This window comes from Neolamprologus brichardi, chromosome 3, assembly GCF_056152115.1.
Source record: "Neolamprologus brichardi isolate AB-2024 chromosome 3, ASM5615211v1, whole genome shotgun sequence".
Lineage (NCBI taxonomy): Eukaryota > Metazoa > Chordata > Actinopteri > Cichliformes > Cichlidae > Neolamprologus > Neolamprologus brichardi.
Genome location: NC_142106.1, coordinates 4,341,064 through 4,356,309, shown reverse-complemented (window position 1 = coordinate 4,356,309; position 15,246 = coordinate 4,341,064). Strand labels below are relative to the sequence as shown.

Sequence of the window (15,246 nt, the reverse complement as noted above, 5' to 3'; positions counted from 1 at the left end):
CACCGTTAGACTCACAAAACTCAAAATTGCTTTCATTATGAGATTGCTTGCATACGAGGCAGGGCTGGAAACTAAACAGAACATGGTTAGAGAGCTTCCATTTATTAGACAGCACACCAAGAGAGTCAAACAGACCCAAGAACAGGACTCAGGCAGACAATGATTACATGTGGAGACAAGTCAGGTTTGATACTCTCAGAACAAAATGGTCAGAGAGCAATAAATACAGAAGCTTTAATTATACTTCATACTGTGGATCGTCACACACTGAATGGAGAGAAATTACTGAGGACACATTTTCACACTTTATGACCTTGAAATTCCAACTTATTTACTTCATCTCGTTAGTAAATGTGAATGAGATAAAGTGTGGTGGTCAGTGTTTATGTAAAATGATCCGAGTAGTTAAGTCAAAGAATCTAACAGATCTAACCAGTTTAAACAGGTGACTGTTGTCATGTTTATATTATTTGCTTTAACATAGTAGAGTGTAGTCCCATCCTCCATGAGCTGTTTCTCTTGTTGAAGAGTATCATCAAAAAAGGAGGTTCAGATGATGCGTCAAATGCCAACAAATAAAAATAAGAGCGTTTTCTTCATCATTATTCTGCCCTTGCACTTAACTAGGCAGACAGACAACCATCATCCCATGTAGAAAAACCACACCGTTGTTCCTTTCTGGTGGATTTATTTGATTGGATGCATAGCATGGATTTGTTGAAATGCATGAATGGATGAATGGTAAAACTGTAAACAAACAAAATATCCCGTATGAGCTGACATAAGCAAACAATCTTATAATTAGAAGATGCTATGACCTGTTACTATGCAAAGCAAAGCAGAACGAAACAAGCTAACAAGCTAATGTTAGTGGTTAGCTAGCGCTAATTAGCGTCTAGGCTAATGACTAATAAAGCACATAATTGAGTGAATTTACTTTCTCAAAATATCACAAACAACACACGGCAGTTAGTGCTAAACATTCACTGGTAAAACACAACATTACTGCCAACTTACAGACTGTGCTGGCTTAAGAGGCAGCATAGGCAGGCACAGGAGTAGCAAACTGTCCTTCTCCCGTTAGACAGGAAGTAATGAGAAGTAGCACTTCCGGTAGAATGTCAAAATAAAATGAACAGTGTGCCAGAAACGAATAAAGGTTGCATGAACTTATATAACACTACATAACGTGAGTGCTTAAGGAGCCAGAACAATCATCATCAAATGTCAGAGTCTCACTCACCACCAGCCTCCTCCTCCTTCAGGAGTAACAGCTGAATGAACTGTTTCAAATGTCAGTGCATCTGCTGATGTAAAAGGATGGAACTAGTCAGAAAGGATTTCAATGGAAATATTTCAACTTATCCAGTCAAAGGAAACATTGTAAATGTATTCATGTTGTGCTTTTTTGTTCTCTCAGTGTTCCAGGTGGAGGTGGATTCAGGGGTGGAGTCTTTCCAGCTACCCTGCAAAGCGTTAGTTAAACTGCCTAACAGTGTTAAAGTTGTGTGGAAGGACAAATATGGAAAGGTCCACGTGTATGAGAATGGCTCTGACCAGCCTGAAGAACAAGAACAGGCTTACAGAAACCGAACGAAGATGAATGAAGACCTGCTGAAAACTGGAGACCTCAGTCTGACCCTGAAATACCCCACAGAGAGAGACACAAACACCTACACCTGCACCGTCTACAGCAGGGAGGGAAACATCCTGATGAAGAAAGAAGTGGAGCTGAAAGTCAAAGGTCAGTGGTGTAGTTACAGGTCAAAGGTCAGTGGTGTAGTTACAGGTCTGAGGTGAAAAAAGTGAACTGACTGATTATGGAATTTTAAAGTAGCCCTAAATTAATATGCTGTGTGGGAGGAAAATGAATGATTATTTAAAGAAGAGCAAAGTGACTTGAGCCCCCTTCACAGTTGCCTGCCTACCTTCACATTTGGCACTGTGCCATTTCTGACAGACTTAACTTGTGCATGTGTGTGAGCAATCTTCTTCACACATGAATCCAGTTATGGATCCTCAGAAGGTTTAACTAAGACTTTTAGAAGCGAGATGGCAGAAATCAATGAGTCACTGCAGACATGTATAAAGCACAGCCTGGGTAAACTTTAATTACCTGCTTCCAAATTCAGAGAAAATTACGTTATTCTGTTTCAACCAGAAACCCTTACGGTGTGTTCACACCGAACGCGATGGACGCGAACAAAAACGCCCCAAACGCCCCTAATTTGACGCGTGCACATTCGCGCCTCAACGCGTGTCCAAGAAAAATCCATCGCGCGTCAAAATATGATATTTTGACGCGCGTGAACCGGAAATGTGGGAGGGATGTGGGAGGAAGTTGTGCCAGACCGGTATCTTTGCAAGATGGCAGCTGTCGAGTTAGCGCTTGAAGAGAGAGTCTCCCTTCTCTATGTACTGTGGAGAGCAGAGCAGCGGCGTAAAAGACACCCTCGCCGTACCTGGGTCCATCAGGTCCTCCAGAGGCATGAGCAGTTTGGTGAGTTTCACCATTTGCTCCAGGAGCTGCGCCTGGATGACGGCCGATTCCAGCGACATCACTGTCTTTCACTCGGCCAGTTTGAGGACCTGCTTCCCCGGGTCGGTCCCAGAATCGCCCGCCTAGACACCAATTACAGGCGCTCAATCCCACCTGCAGAGCGCCTGTCCATCTGCCTGAGGTTAGTAAAAGTATTTAATACGGTAGTCCTTTATTGATACCTGTGCTAATACATGCTAAACCATCCATTTATACACTGCTAACATGGATGTGCTATGCTAACAGTGAATGTGGTACGGAGACGACTGTTTATAATATTTCTAGTGATACTCAGAAGGTCTCATCAAGTCCCGATTTAATTCGATTTATGCTGTTATCAGTGTTTGAATGATAGCATGTCTGTGGTGTCATATCAATGTATGCGCTCGGTGTTTGCTGATATCAAACTGTAGCATTAGGACCACTGAGTTAACCTTTGTAGTGATACTCACTCCTTTTTATTTAGACCTGGTTTAATTCTGGGATAGTTGAATATTTGTATATAATCCCCGCAGACTGTTTTAGATTATATCTAATATATATCATGTAATTATCCTTATAATTACAAAAGGTTTTATGTAAGATTTATGTTTTGCAATTTGTAATTTTGTAATTTCAATAATGTATTTTGTAACTGCAGTACACATAATACTCATTTTAAACAATTTTGTCCAGGTTCCTTGCCAGCAAACAACTCCTCCAGAGAGGCTGTCCTGGTGAGGGAGAAGTTCATGGCTCACTTCTCGGCGGAGGGAGCTGTGTCTTGGCAACCAAAGGAGTAGCCTGTTTGAAGTCCGAGTGACTTCCCCACAACGGCTCTTTTAAGAGCCACCCACAAACCTCTAAAGAGTGTTCCTGTCCTTTTAAATTTTTCTTAATAAATGGAGCTCTACTCCAAAATAAACTAACCTCTTTTTACTCTCTTAAATAACTTGTCTTCACTATGTTCCTATATACAGTGTGGTGCAAAAGTTTGGGCAACCTTATTAAAAGTCATTATTTTCCTGTATGAATCACTGTTACAATGAAAAATGTCACTTACATATATCATATAGGAGACACACACATTGATATACACTAAATATTTATTTCATTTCTCTTTTTTTGTGTCGCAAATTTATGCACCTGCTTGATTTAAACAGTTATTGCACACTTTCTTTAAACTGCATTTCACTTCTCAAATATCACTGTGTGTGTCTCCTATATGATATATTTAACTGACAATTTTTATTGTGACAACCAATAATTTGTACAAGAAAATAATTACTTTTCACAATGTTGCCCAAACTTTTGCATCCCACTGTATTAGTATGTTTTGTCATTAGTATAATATGAAATAAATTCTACTTGTGTCAAGTCGGGTGCCAATATTTGCTGTGTAGTAGAACAGAGACATTAGTCATTATAAATGTTTATTTGAAAAAATATATAAATTCATTAACAAAAACATTTATCATAAATATATGAAATTTAACTATTTACAGAGAGACAGGAATAAAAAGGACCCAGCTTGGAGTGGAAGAGCCTCAGGGAGAAGGAGGAGAAAAATAAGAACATTGTTTCTGCCCTGGAGAGCTGCTGCCTCATCAGAAAACTACTGATCATTAGGGTCCAATGTTTCCAAATTTAACACAGCTGTGCTGTTTTCAAAAACTAATTTATAAATTTGAAATTTCACGAATTCTCGTGTCTGAGGCGGCATGCTCTCCAGAACAGGAACAAGGCCGAGGAGGAAATGTTCTGTTGGAGACGGGCGTGGCCTCTTTAGGGACTCCAGGATGGCCAGCTCCACCGCCGATGGACCGTCCTGGGACCCGTCCCTCGCCCGCCTTCGAGCTGTCCTCCTCTGTGGGCCTGTAAAACACAGCACAAAACAACACAAAGTAATGAGAAGGCTGCTACTAGATTTTCATTTTCAAAATTGAAAAAAACAGGATATAAACAGATTGGTTGTAGATATTTAGTAAAGGTGATCACAAGGGAATCCAAGCAAGTAAAAAGCTGTCAGTGCTTGATGTTCATACCTGTGGGTGCAGCAGCAGGAGCTGAGGGACCAGGGACTGGAGAGCCAGGAGAAGAGACAGTTGAGGACTCTGCTGCATGATTACTTGACTCTATGAAGACAATATTAAATGTTAACAGGTTGAAGACAATAGTCATAGAGAATATTATATTATTATATACTTATATACTTATTATTATATACAGTGGTCTCTCATTTATTGCAGCACATGAACAGTAGTCACAGTTCTCACAAGTTGATTCTCAAAGTGAAAACCTTTGTCGATTTTAAAACGTAAAAGTATTATGCCGCGCTTTTTCTCCGTCTGCAGCGCCACTTTTGTGCGCCTTTTTTGCTCCCGGTGCAGGTGTGTATTTCCGAATAAGGGTCATAGTTATGAGTGTTTTTGTGCTGTTTTTTTCTATTGGACGTGATGGTTATCAAAACCAAACATGATAAGTTTGGCAAGCGCAGGAGACACGACACGGAGGAGATTTGTCATTTGGGCTGCAGAATGCAATGCGCATCGTTGAAAGCTGTACGGTGCAATAAATAAAATCAGCGAAAAGGCGAGGCAGTGACGGATGAACAGCGGGACTACTGTATACTGTTTATTAATAAACAAAATATGTTCCTGTATGACAACACGCATAAATTAACTGCCTACATTAACTCATTGTAAACATACCTTCTGACTGACACTCCCCTGCTGCCTCTTCGGGCTGTCCCTGGTCCTCGGGGGAGAAGTTCTCCACGGTCCGCACCATATTACCGCTAGTCTCCCGCGGGGTGAGGAAGGGGTCCAGAAACCCCATGACCGTGAAGAACTTCCATTTTCTCCCCGATCCTGCTGCAGACCCACTCCCCTTCTCCTTCTCTGTCTTCTTCTCCTTATTATAAGTGTCCCTGAGGCTCTTCCACTTTCTCCTGCAGATGTCCTCTGAATAAACGCATTATCTTGTTAGCGGAAAGGTATTTGTACATCAGTGGGAAAATAGCGGGACAGTAGGCGGGCTTGCTAGCTTTTGCGCGGGTACATCGGGTCAGTCTGAAAATTAAAAAGAAGAAGGAATGAACTTACCAGGTTGCCCGATCTCCTCACTTATGTGTCTCCAAGCTAGGTCCTTTTTATTCCTGTCTCGGTAGAAGTAGTAGCTAGCATCATATAACTCCGGGTGATTAGCCACGGCACTGATGAGCTTTTCCTCCATACTGAATGAAGAATGAAGGGCTTTGGCTGGATCTGCCCCTTTGACCTAGGTCAGAGACACGTCACCAGGCTCCTGATTGGTTGTCGCGGCGCGATTTGACGCTGGAGTTCAGCTTTTTCCAACTCGAGCGGTAGACGCGAAACGCGCGTATGCACAAAATGCAACACAAAAACTCACGCGCGTGGTTTTATTCGCGAGTCAAACGCGCCAGACGCGCTACACTGACGCGCGTTTCACGCGTTTTGGCGTTTTCGCGACGCAAATCTGCTTCCGAATTTTCGCGGGACCCACAATCGCGCGTCATCGCGCTTTTCCATTGACTTTACATGTAAACCTGACGCTCTATTCGCGTCCATCGCGTTCGGTGTGAACACACCGTTACACTGTCGGGACAGAGGCTGCTCCTGAGGCCTGATTCGTTTGGTGGTCTTTTCCCTTTAAAATAAAGCTATTACTTCCTGTTGTTCCCAGGACCTTAGCCTCCTTGCAGCATGAAGCACCTTTAAAGCAGCTGCTGTTGTGAATTGCTGCTATATATTTATACATAAAACTGAATTTAATGCTGATATCGATCAGAGAACGGTTAGCAAATACACAAACTTGAGCAGTGCCAGCATGCTGCACCTGCCTTGAAACACCTAATTAAGGCACCACCACACCCGTCTGCCAACTCGGTCACAAGCTTGCTAACAATCAAACACACTAATGCTAAACTGAACACAACTTACTCTCGTTGACCAACTTACCTGTTGTGGCATAAACATTAAATGGTAAATACAAACTGACCCAGTTCATAACCACAATGAACTTCACCTCCCTATCTTCTGGAGCATGTTGGGTTTGAGGCGACTTGTAAGGCAAAAGCTTCAGTGACAAGAGCCCTCAATTTCCTGTCCCCAACAGAGAACTTATCCCCAGATTACTCTGAAAATAAGGCTAAACAATTTTATTCTCTTTTGTATAGTATGTTATTCTATTTTTTTATTCTATTCTACTGTTTTTCTTAATTTTTGCTGCTCTTAACTTTGTATTGTCCGCTTTGTGCCGTGACCATACTGGGACTGATAAAGGTTTATCTTATCTTATCTATGCAACTAGTGCCTGAAGTAAGAACTTAAACTCAGACACTCACCTAACTTAACTGGGAAGTTGTATTTTCCAAGGTAACATTATTCTAGACACCTACAAGTCAAATATTCAAAAATGAAATATTGCCAATTCCAAGCTTCTGGTTTCTGAGATCACGGACTAGGCCCCACTTGTTACGTTTCCCTAAAAGTGCCACTGCACACTCACACCAGCTACAAAACCAACAAGGATGCCTGGCACTAGAGCTCACCTTTCTTTTGCCTTAAGTAGCTCTAATCGCTGACTAAAGTCGGCTGAACAAAACAGGGTGGCATCAAAGGCAGGAGAGACCCACATGAGGTCAGTTTTATTGGAGCTCCTGCAATGACTGTAACATTGTTCTTCAGCTTTCTCTGCATCTGTTAAACTGTCAAAACTAAGCAGCACAAGGTCACAAGAGGTCATGTTGTTTATTTCTCATCCTCTCAGACTGTCATGTGATCGTGGAGGAGGGGGTGGAGTCTGTAAAGCTGCCTTTCCAAACCACAGCTGAGCTTCCTGAAAAGGCCACAGTGAAGTGGGAACGATATAAACCAGAATACATGATGGTTCACATGTGTCAGAGTGGATCTGACCAGCCTCACAAACAGCACCAGGTTTACAGAGACCGAACAAGAGTGAATGAAGACCTGCTGGAAACTGGAGACCTCAGTCTGACCCTGAAACAGCCCACAGAGAGAGACAGTGGAGAGTACAGCTGTGTGGTCATCAGTGGGGACATCTGGAGGAAGAAAACAGTGCTGCTCACAGTCACAGGTTTGTTTGTGTCTTTGCTCTGATATGTAAGTTAATGCACCGTTAAATGGTTGTTAGCTGTTCATCTGCAGATTAATTAAAGAAAGAAACACAACCACAGAAACAATAATTTAACATAACTAATAGTGCAATCAAGAGACTCGTTGTCTCCTTCATTCCCGCCAGCAGACAATAGCATTTTCCAAACATGAAACCTCTCCAAAACAGCTTAAACTGTTGTCATGTTTAAGTTATAAGTTTGTGCTTTTCTGTCTTCTCAGTCCAAAAACTGGAGGTGGATTCAGGGGTGGAGTCTGTCCAGCTGCCTTTTAAAACCACAGGAAACCTGCCTGAAGATGCTAAAGTGGAGTGGAAGGGTAACTACGGAAAGGTCCACGTGTATGAGAACGGCTCTGACCAGCCTGAAGAGGAGGACCAGGATTACAGAGGCCGAACGAAGATGAATGAAGACCTGCTGAAAACTGGAGACCTCAGTCTGACCCTGAAATACCCCACAGAGAGAGACACACAAGTCTACACCTGCACCGTCTACAGGAAGGGAAACATCCTGATGAAGAAGGAAGTGCAGCTGAAAGTCAGAGGTCAGTGCTGTAGATACAGGTCAGAGGTCAGAGGTTTGCATCATCTAATTTTCTGCTTCCAGTCAGTAGTGTATTTTGTAGCACCATCCATCCATTTTCTTATCCTTGTCAGGGTTACGGGGGGTTGGAGACTATCCAGCTACCACAGGGAGAGTGGACAGGTCACCTAACACATAGAGACAGACAGACGTTCATTCGCACACTCACACCTTTTAGTTTAGAATTACCAATGATCTAACCGCACTAACTGCATGGAGGAACCCGGAGAGAACCCACGCAAACACGGGAACACACTCCCCACAGACAGGCCCCAGTCATGTGGAATCAAACTCAGGACCTTCTTACTGTGAGACCTGCTATTAAATTATTACTACTATATTCATTTAAAGCTACCTGAGGGTAAAAGCGGTTTCCCACTGAAATGTCTCTAATTGAGTTTGGGGCCAAAGGGAGCTGACTGATGGTACCATTTTAAAATGCTACCTCAAAAATGTATGCTAAAGAATATCTTACAAAAAATCTTTAACACTTTTTTGTTGAGAGAAATCTCATAAAAGCAGAGACGTTAAAGTTTGGTGACTGTGCTGTGAAAAAACTTGTTCCTCTTCTTCATTATTTTTCCATATTGCATGTTCGCCCCACTTACTTATTTCAGATAATCAGTTTATAATATTAGATAAGGATAAGTTGACTAAATACAAAACACATTTTTAAATGATGATTTCATTTATTTTGGGCAAAAGATTGTCCAAACCCACCTGGCCCTGTGTGAAAACACATGTTTGGAAAGCTGAGTTCACGTTCACTATCCACACTCAGGTGTGGCCATATTATTGCCAGAATCAAGAAATTCACTAAATAGAAATCGTCTGAAAAAGTGAAGTAGGCTCACAGACCTGAAAAGCAACACATCATGTCACTATTTACCACAAACCACAGATATTATCCACAAAAGGAGAAACTGTGGAACAGTGGTGAACCTTCCTATGAGCCGGCCAAAGTGACCCCAAAAGCTCAACAGCTCATTAACTCCAACGAACTGCAGGCCTCACTTCCCAAAGGTGAGGTCAGAGTTCATGACCCCACTATAAGAAATAGATTGCACAAAAATGGCCTGCATGGCAGCATTTCAAGATAAAAACCACTGCTGAGCAAAAAGAAAAAGGTTTGCATCACATTTTCTGTGAAACATCATACTCGGTAGAGGAATTTTTGTAAGGTTTGAGTCCTCTTACATCTGCATCAATCTAACAGCATTTAGTTAAGAGAACTCAGCAGCAGTCAGACATGGTGGTGTGATGGTCTGGGCTGCTTTTCTGCTTAAAGGTGATTCACTGTGTTTGATGGAATATTCAACTCTGGTCTTTACCAGAAAATCAGAAGGAGAATATCCGACCATCAGTTTCTACTCTGAAGCTCCAGAGTGGTTGAGTTATGCAGCAGGACGTTGATCCAGAACACAGCAGGAAGTCCACCTCTGAACAACTCAGAAATACCAAAATGGAGGTACTGGAGCGCCCTAGTTGACTCCAGTCTCAGATAGAGAGTAGCGTGTTACTGTAATCAGATTACAGTACGCGTACAGTAATTCTGCAGGTAGTGAAGCAAAATTCCTCCGCTGTGCTTTAATGACTCATCAAAAGTTATCAAAAACACTTATTATTATTATATTTATTTTATGTAGATTATGTTTATTTTCATGTTAGTTAAGGCAAGTTTGGATATCTCGGGCTTCACTATCACATAATTTCATAATTTTATTAAAGACCCTCAAGGTCACCTTACAATAGTACAAGAAAATAAAAACAAAGTGTATGAAAAGTATGAAAGTATAAAAACTAAACAAAGGAAAAATAGACTAATATGGAATCATAATGAAGGGTATGCAATTTTGAATACATGAGTTTTAAGATGCGATTTAAAAGTGGTATTAAGTATATCAAATATATTAACCCTCTCAGGCTCAAATTAAGTTTTTGTTGCTAATGCACAAATACCTGCAGTGGTACTTCTGAGTAAAAACAACTCATCAAATATGTATGTGGGGTAATCGGGTTGTGAGCTTTTACTTGTTGCAAATCTGCAACGCCTGCCTTGAGAGGGTTAAAATTAGTTTGATGAAGTGAAACTTTTAAGTGTGAACACATGGTGACAGTGGGACATCAGTATGGGTCAAACAGTTTTTCACATCACTATAATTTCTAATAGCAGTGTTTCTTTCCTGTGGATTTTTTTCCTCTGATGTTCGGGTAAAGATTTGTTTGTTTGATCAACAGGTGTAGCTGAGACAGAATGATCATAGATCAAATTTGAGCTTTCAGTTTTTTCCTAAACTCCTTAAAAAGTGATTATAAATCAGCGTGTGATCATTTGTAGAAGGTGGTTTATTTTAAGAGTTTCAGTCTGTATTTAAAGTTCATCACAGCACCAAAGCAGCACTGGTGAAAGATAAAAATGATCTTATTATGGTTTCTGAAAGTGGAGTCATCTCTGTGCTGGTCCTTATTGTAGCAACTGATGCTGCTGACCACAACATTAGACTAGAAAAATTTGCATTTCCTGAGAAAATGCAGTGTGGATGCTGTAACGCTGAAGATGTCTGCTGAAAATAGCTGAAAAAGTTAAAAGTTGCAAAAATTGTATGGCGGTGAAGAAACTGAAAATTCTGCTGAAAACAAGTGAAGAAGCAGAAATTTTTGCTGAAAAGTGGTGAAAAGCCAAAAAACCTACTGAAAGGGGTAAAGACGTTGAAATTTGTGCTTAAAAGTGGTGAAAAAAAATGTTGCCCTGAGCAGGATTAGAACCTGGCCCTCCTGGTCTCAAGGCAGCTACTCATCTCACTGAGCCAAAGTCATTCTCACAAAGAAAAGGTGGAGAGACTGACAATTCTGCTGAAATGAGCAGAAGCGGCTGAGAATTGTGCTGATAAGAGGTGAAAAGGCTGAAAACTTTGCAGAAAAGAGGTGAATCAGCAGAATTTGGGCCGAAAATAGTTTTTTCTGAAAACAGCTGAGATTTGTTCTAATAAGAGGTGAAAATTCTCAAAAATTCTGTTGAAAAGAGGTTTTTGCTAAAAATGGAAGCAACTAGAATAATAAAGAATTAAGAGAAACGGGAAAACAATAGTGCTTACAGCATCCACACAATTACAGATGCTAGAATACAACATTTGTATTAAAGGAAATTGTCACGGCGCGGGCTGTACAGGGCGGATTGGACTCAAACAGATTAAACACAGACACCGGATGAACGTGGCAAGAATTTATTACAACAAGTGAAAAAAACGTGAATACACACTAATATGGAGTTTAGTGGCTATATACAGGTGGAGTGAAATAGTGACTAAGTGAAAACTGTGATTATAAACACTTGGGCTGGGGGAATATATACAAAGGTTAGGGCAGATACACACACACACACACACACACACACACACACACACACACACACACACACACACACTGTGAGCTGGGACTGCTATGACTGACACACAATGGTTGGCAAAAGTGACCAGCAACCAGACTGTGTAAGCGGTGACAGTTTGCAGGCGTGGTCGGTGGATTTAGCTGAAGACAGAGCAAAAGATTAGCACAAATACTAACAATCAGCAAGAGACATGAACGGATTAGCACTAACGATGATTAGCAGACGTTCAGGCGACGAGTGGTTGTGAGCGCTGGTCTTAAATACTGCTGACATAATCAGCCTCAGGTGCAGCTCCCAGGTGGAATGAAGGTCTCCACCCAGAGGAGGAGCCCTAGAGCCCGAGAGAGAGACAACACATTGCCCAGTGCAGGGACCATAACAGCAGGCTAACATGTGATTCCCAGAGTTTCTAAAAGTGGAATTAGAGGCAGAACGTTTAGTTGTAAAGTCTCTCTCCCATTAAATCAGCTGTCAGTTTGCAGTCAGGACACAAGGGTTGTTTTTTAAAGACTGGATTTGAACTGAATGAAAAAGATTTCTGCCTCTTTTATTTTTTATTCTGAGATCTGCTTCTGTTCTTCAGATTTCTCTACAACTGTGAAACTGTGAAAACCATCTGTTGCTTTGTGTAGAGCTCATGTTGTGTTTGTTGTATTTGTTGTCCACTCAGACTGTCAGGTGATCGTAGAGGAGGGGGTGGAGTCTGTAAAGCTGCCTTTCCAAACCACAGCTGAGCTTCCTGAAAAGGCCACAGTGAAGTGGGAACGATATAAACCAGAATACACGATGGTTCACATGTGTCAGAGTGGATCTGACCAGCCTGACAAACAGCACCAGGTTTACAGAGACCGAACAAGAGTGAATGAAGACCTGCTGAGAACTGGAGACCTCAGTCTGACCCTGAAACAGCCCACAGAGAGAGACAGTGGAGAGTACAGCTGTGTGGTCATCAGTGGGGACATCTGGAGGAAGAAAACAGTGCTGCTCACAGTCACAGGTTTGTTTGTGTCTTTGCTCTGATATGTAAGTTAATGCACCGTTAAATGATTGTTACGAGTTCAGAATAATTAAAGAAAGAAATGCAACCACAGAAAAATTAGCATTAACAGAGCAATAACGACAGATGTTCATGAGTGAGTATTTGAGTAGTGAGGGAGGGGCTTTAGTGCTGGTATGTTTCAGTATGATGATCTGAGGTTAGAAGCTCCGGCTCGTTTTCTGTCTTGCCCATCAGAAGATGTTCTGTTTTTGGTGTGACTGGGCTTCCTATGAGGGCTCATGACTCTCGTTCACCACCATTTGGTGTAGAGCTCCTCTAGATTGAGGTGGTTTTGTAATCCTCTCACCTGAGCTGACAAGCCTCAGCTGGTGCTGCTTGTTTTTTAGGCTACGGGTGGTAAACTTTAGAGTTTAAATGTGCTCAGTTTAGGCAGAAGCCCAACAGAGAAAGTTAAACCACAGTAAGGTAAATAAATCCTGACTGTGATGAACTTTGCTGATATTATATCTTCCTGGGCCCTGTACTACAAAGCAAGGTCAGCATCCAGTTCCATCAGTGTAATAGAGATTTAGCAACAGCTAAAAGAAATTAAAAACCTGTCTACGGTTTCAAAAACCTTAAATTAATAAACACATAGTTGTGACGAGGCGATGCACAGTTTGGCTTCGCTCAGTGGTTTCAGTGAAGTACGGCTGAACCTGCACATATAGAACATATTCCTCCAGCACAGGATCTGTGATGCTTTTAAAACATGCTGGAAATAAAAGAATCACTGAAAACATGACGGTTCCAAGTGATTTTAAAACAAAACTCTGAAAATAACCAACAGTTTGAGTTGTTATTGTCTCAGCTGCAGACTCGCAGCTGTTCGAAGGTTTGAGAGTAAAGAGGAAATATGAAACCTGAATTCAAACATCGGCCCAGTCTGTGTACAAACAGTGTAGGTGTCCTGTTTTAGGATTTTACTTTAATGCTTACTGAACATTTTAATTGTTTCAGAAATCTAAGGTTCTACCTATTATTAATACTCACCAGGGAAACACAAAGACATCATAACTCTATGAATCATGCATCAAAACTATGAACTATAACCAAACAAAGACTGGTGAATAAGGAGAATGACACAGTGATGGAGTAGATTAAGTGTGCACAGACCAGCAGGATGATGGTCAATAGTGCTTCTGTGCTCTGCTGCTCAGTCTGTGGCTCAACCCAGCTCACTGTCATCTGAACTCTGGAGTTAGCACATCTCCTGTGTTATTGAAAACTCTCTGCAGGACCTCACTGGACCAGTTTACACCGATTATGTCTGAGGAAGGAAGCGAGTTTTGTGTGTCTGACTGTGTTGTGTCTCCTCTGCAGGGAGAGTTCAGGTCCAGGATCAAACAGGGGACATCAGGAACAGAAGCAGCTCCATTGATCCGACTCCTCTGATGGCTGATCAATCAGTTTGATCTGTGTGTTCTTTGATTATTGATCAGTGATGTCAGAGTGGAGTCAGTGTGATGTTGTTGTTGTGTGTTTGAGACTTTTAGTGTCCATGAAGGTCTCTGCTGCCGTAGATCCTCTGAACTGTGACAGAGGTCTCACTCTGGAGGAAACTCTCAGCACTTTCCAGCAGCTCCTCCATCATGGAGGACGTTCCCTCACTGTAACAGGTGGAGGAGAGAGGAGAGGAAGCACAGGTGGATCCTCTGAGGAAGAGGAGCGTTCCTGCAAACCACATGCTCACATGACCAGAGGACAAGCATGTGCAGAAACACATTAAAGTCAGTCTGTAAACACGTTTGTGTAAATTCTAGTCGTGTTTTTCTGTTACATTCAAATTAAAGCAGAGAAAGCAGAACAAATGCTGAAGCTGTCTGTGTGAAATAAAGGAGTTACAGTACTCACACACACACACACAGTAGGGGTGGGTTTTAATAATCGATTTTTCAATTAAAATTGATTTTAACTGGAATAAACCGATATCAGTTCATTAAATCTGGAAATCGGTACACACACAGACAAGTTTGCCACGTTTGAAACGTCATTAAGCGTTTAACAGAAGGTAACCATCATGGCTACTTTTCTCTGTATCTATGAAGCGCCTTGAGGCGACTTTTGTTGTGATCTGGCGCTATATATTTGGCTATATATTTGGCTATATATTTGGCTATATATTTTATATAAATAAAATTGAATTGAATTGAACAGGACATTTTGATATTTTGAGGGTATTTTTGAGATACACTGCATGAAAAATGTAAATAAATATAATGCAAATTTGCAAAAAAAAAAAACCCAAAAAACAGCATGCGCATCAAAATAAACTATTACAAGTGCAATATGAGTTCTGAGCATATACAGAAAACCTTAAAGTCAAACATGACTTTTAAAAACACCAGTATAGGCTTATAAGCCCCCCCCCCCCCCCCCCCCCCCCCCCAAAAAAAAAAAAAAAAAAAAAAAACCCAAAAAACTACATTTCCCGTGAAAATGACGTCACTTCCATACTCGGGCATGTGATGGTGGACATGCGATAGCTCATGCTGATGGCTATTCCAACGTAGGAAGTGTTACAGACAATTGATAGGACAGGTGTGTGACGACCGTGGCTCAGG

The 15,246-nt window shown here is 41.5% G+C and overlaps 2 protein-coding genes across 7 annotated transcripts in view; one reads left to right on the top strand and one right to left on the bottom strand.

Annotated features, from left to right (window-relative positions):
• Positions 1–14,286, top strand: part of LOC148103195 (uncharacterized) — a 28,899-nt gene extending 14,613 nt beyond the window's left edge. For all 6 annotated transcript variants that reach the window (XM_087838501.1, XM_087838500.1, XM_087838505.1 and 3 more), the window contains 5 exons: positions 1,421–1,744; positions 7,310–7,636; positions 7,897–8,217; positions 12,314–12,640; positions 14,006–14,286. In XM_087838501.1, the coding sequence (XP_087694627.1) occupies positions 1,421–1,744; positions 7,310–7,636; positions 7,897–8,217; positions 12,314–12,640; positions 14,006–14,097 (1,391 nt within the window). In that variant the 3' untranslated portion in view covers positions 14,098–14,286. The remainder of the gene's footprint in view (positions 1–1,420; positions 1,745–7,309; positions 7,637–7,896; positions 8,218–12,313; positions 12,641–14,005) is intronic.
• On the bottom strand, positions 3,935–5,758 carry LOC148103196 (uncharacterized). Its single transcript, XM_087838644.1, has 4 exons — positions 5,623–5,758; positions 5,230–5,481; positions 4,564–4,653; positions 3,935–4,393 (listed from the first exon to the last, which is right to left on the bottom strand). Exons 1-4 carry the CDS (start codon positions 5,750–5,752, stop codon positions 4,134–4,136), a joined length of 732 nt encoding a protein of 243 aa, XP_087694770.1. The 5' UTR covers positions 5,753–5,758; the 3' UTR covers positions 3,935–4,133.
• Positions 14,287–15,246: the final 960 nt, after the last annotated feature.

Excerpts from the sequence above, each read along its gene's own strand:
- LOC148103196 (XM_087838644.1), bottom strand. The coding sequence starts at position 5,752 with ATGGAGGAAAAGCTCATCAGTGCCGTGGCTAATCACCCGGAGTTATAT. Across the intron at positions 4,654-5,229 it reads AGGGGAGTGTCAGTCAGAAG|AGTCAAGTAATCATGCAGCA; the intron begins GTATGTTTACAA and ends TTGTCTTCATAG. Across the intron at positions 4,394-4,563 it reads TCCTGCTGCTGCACCCACAG|GCCCACAGAGGAGGACAGCT; the intron begins GTATGAACATCA and ends TGTGTTTTACAG.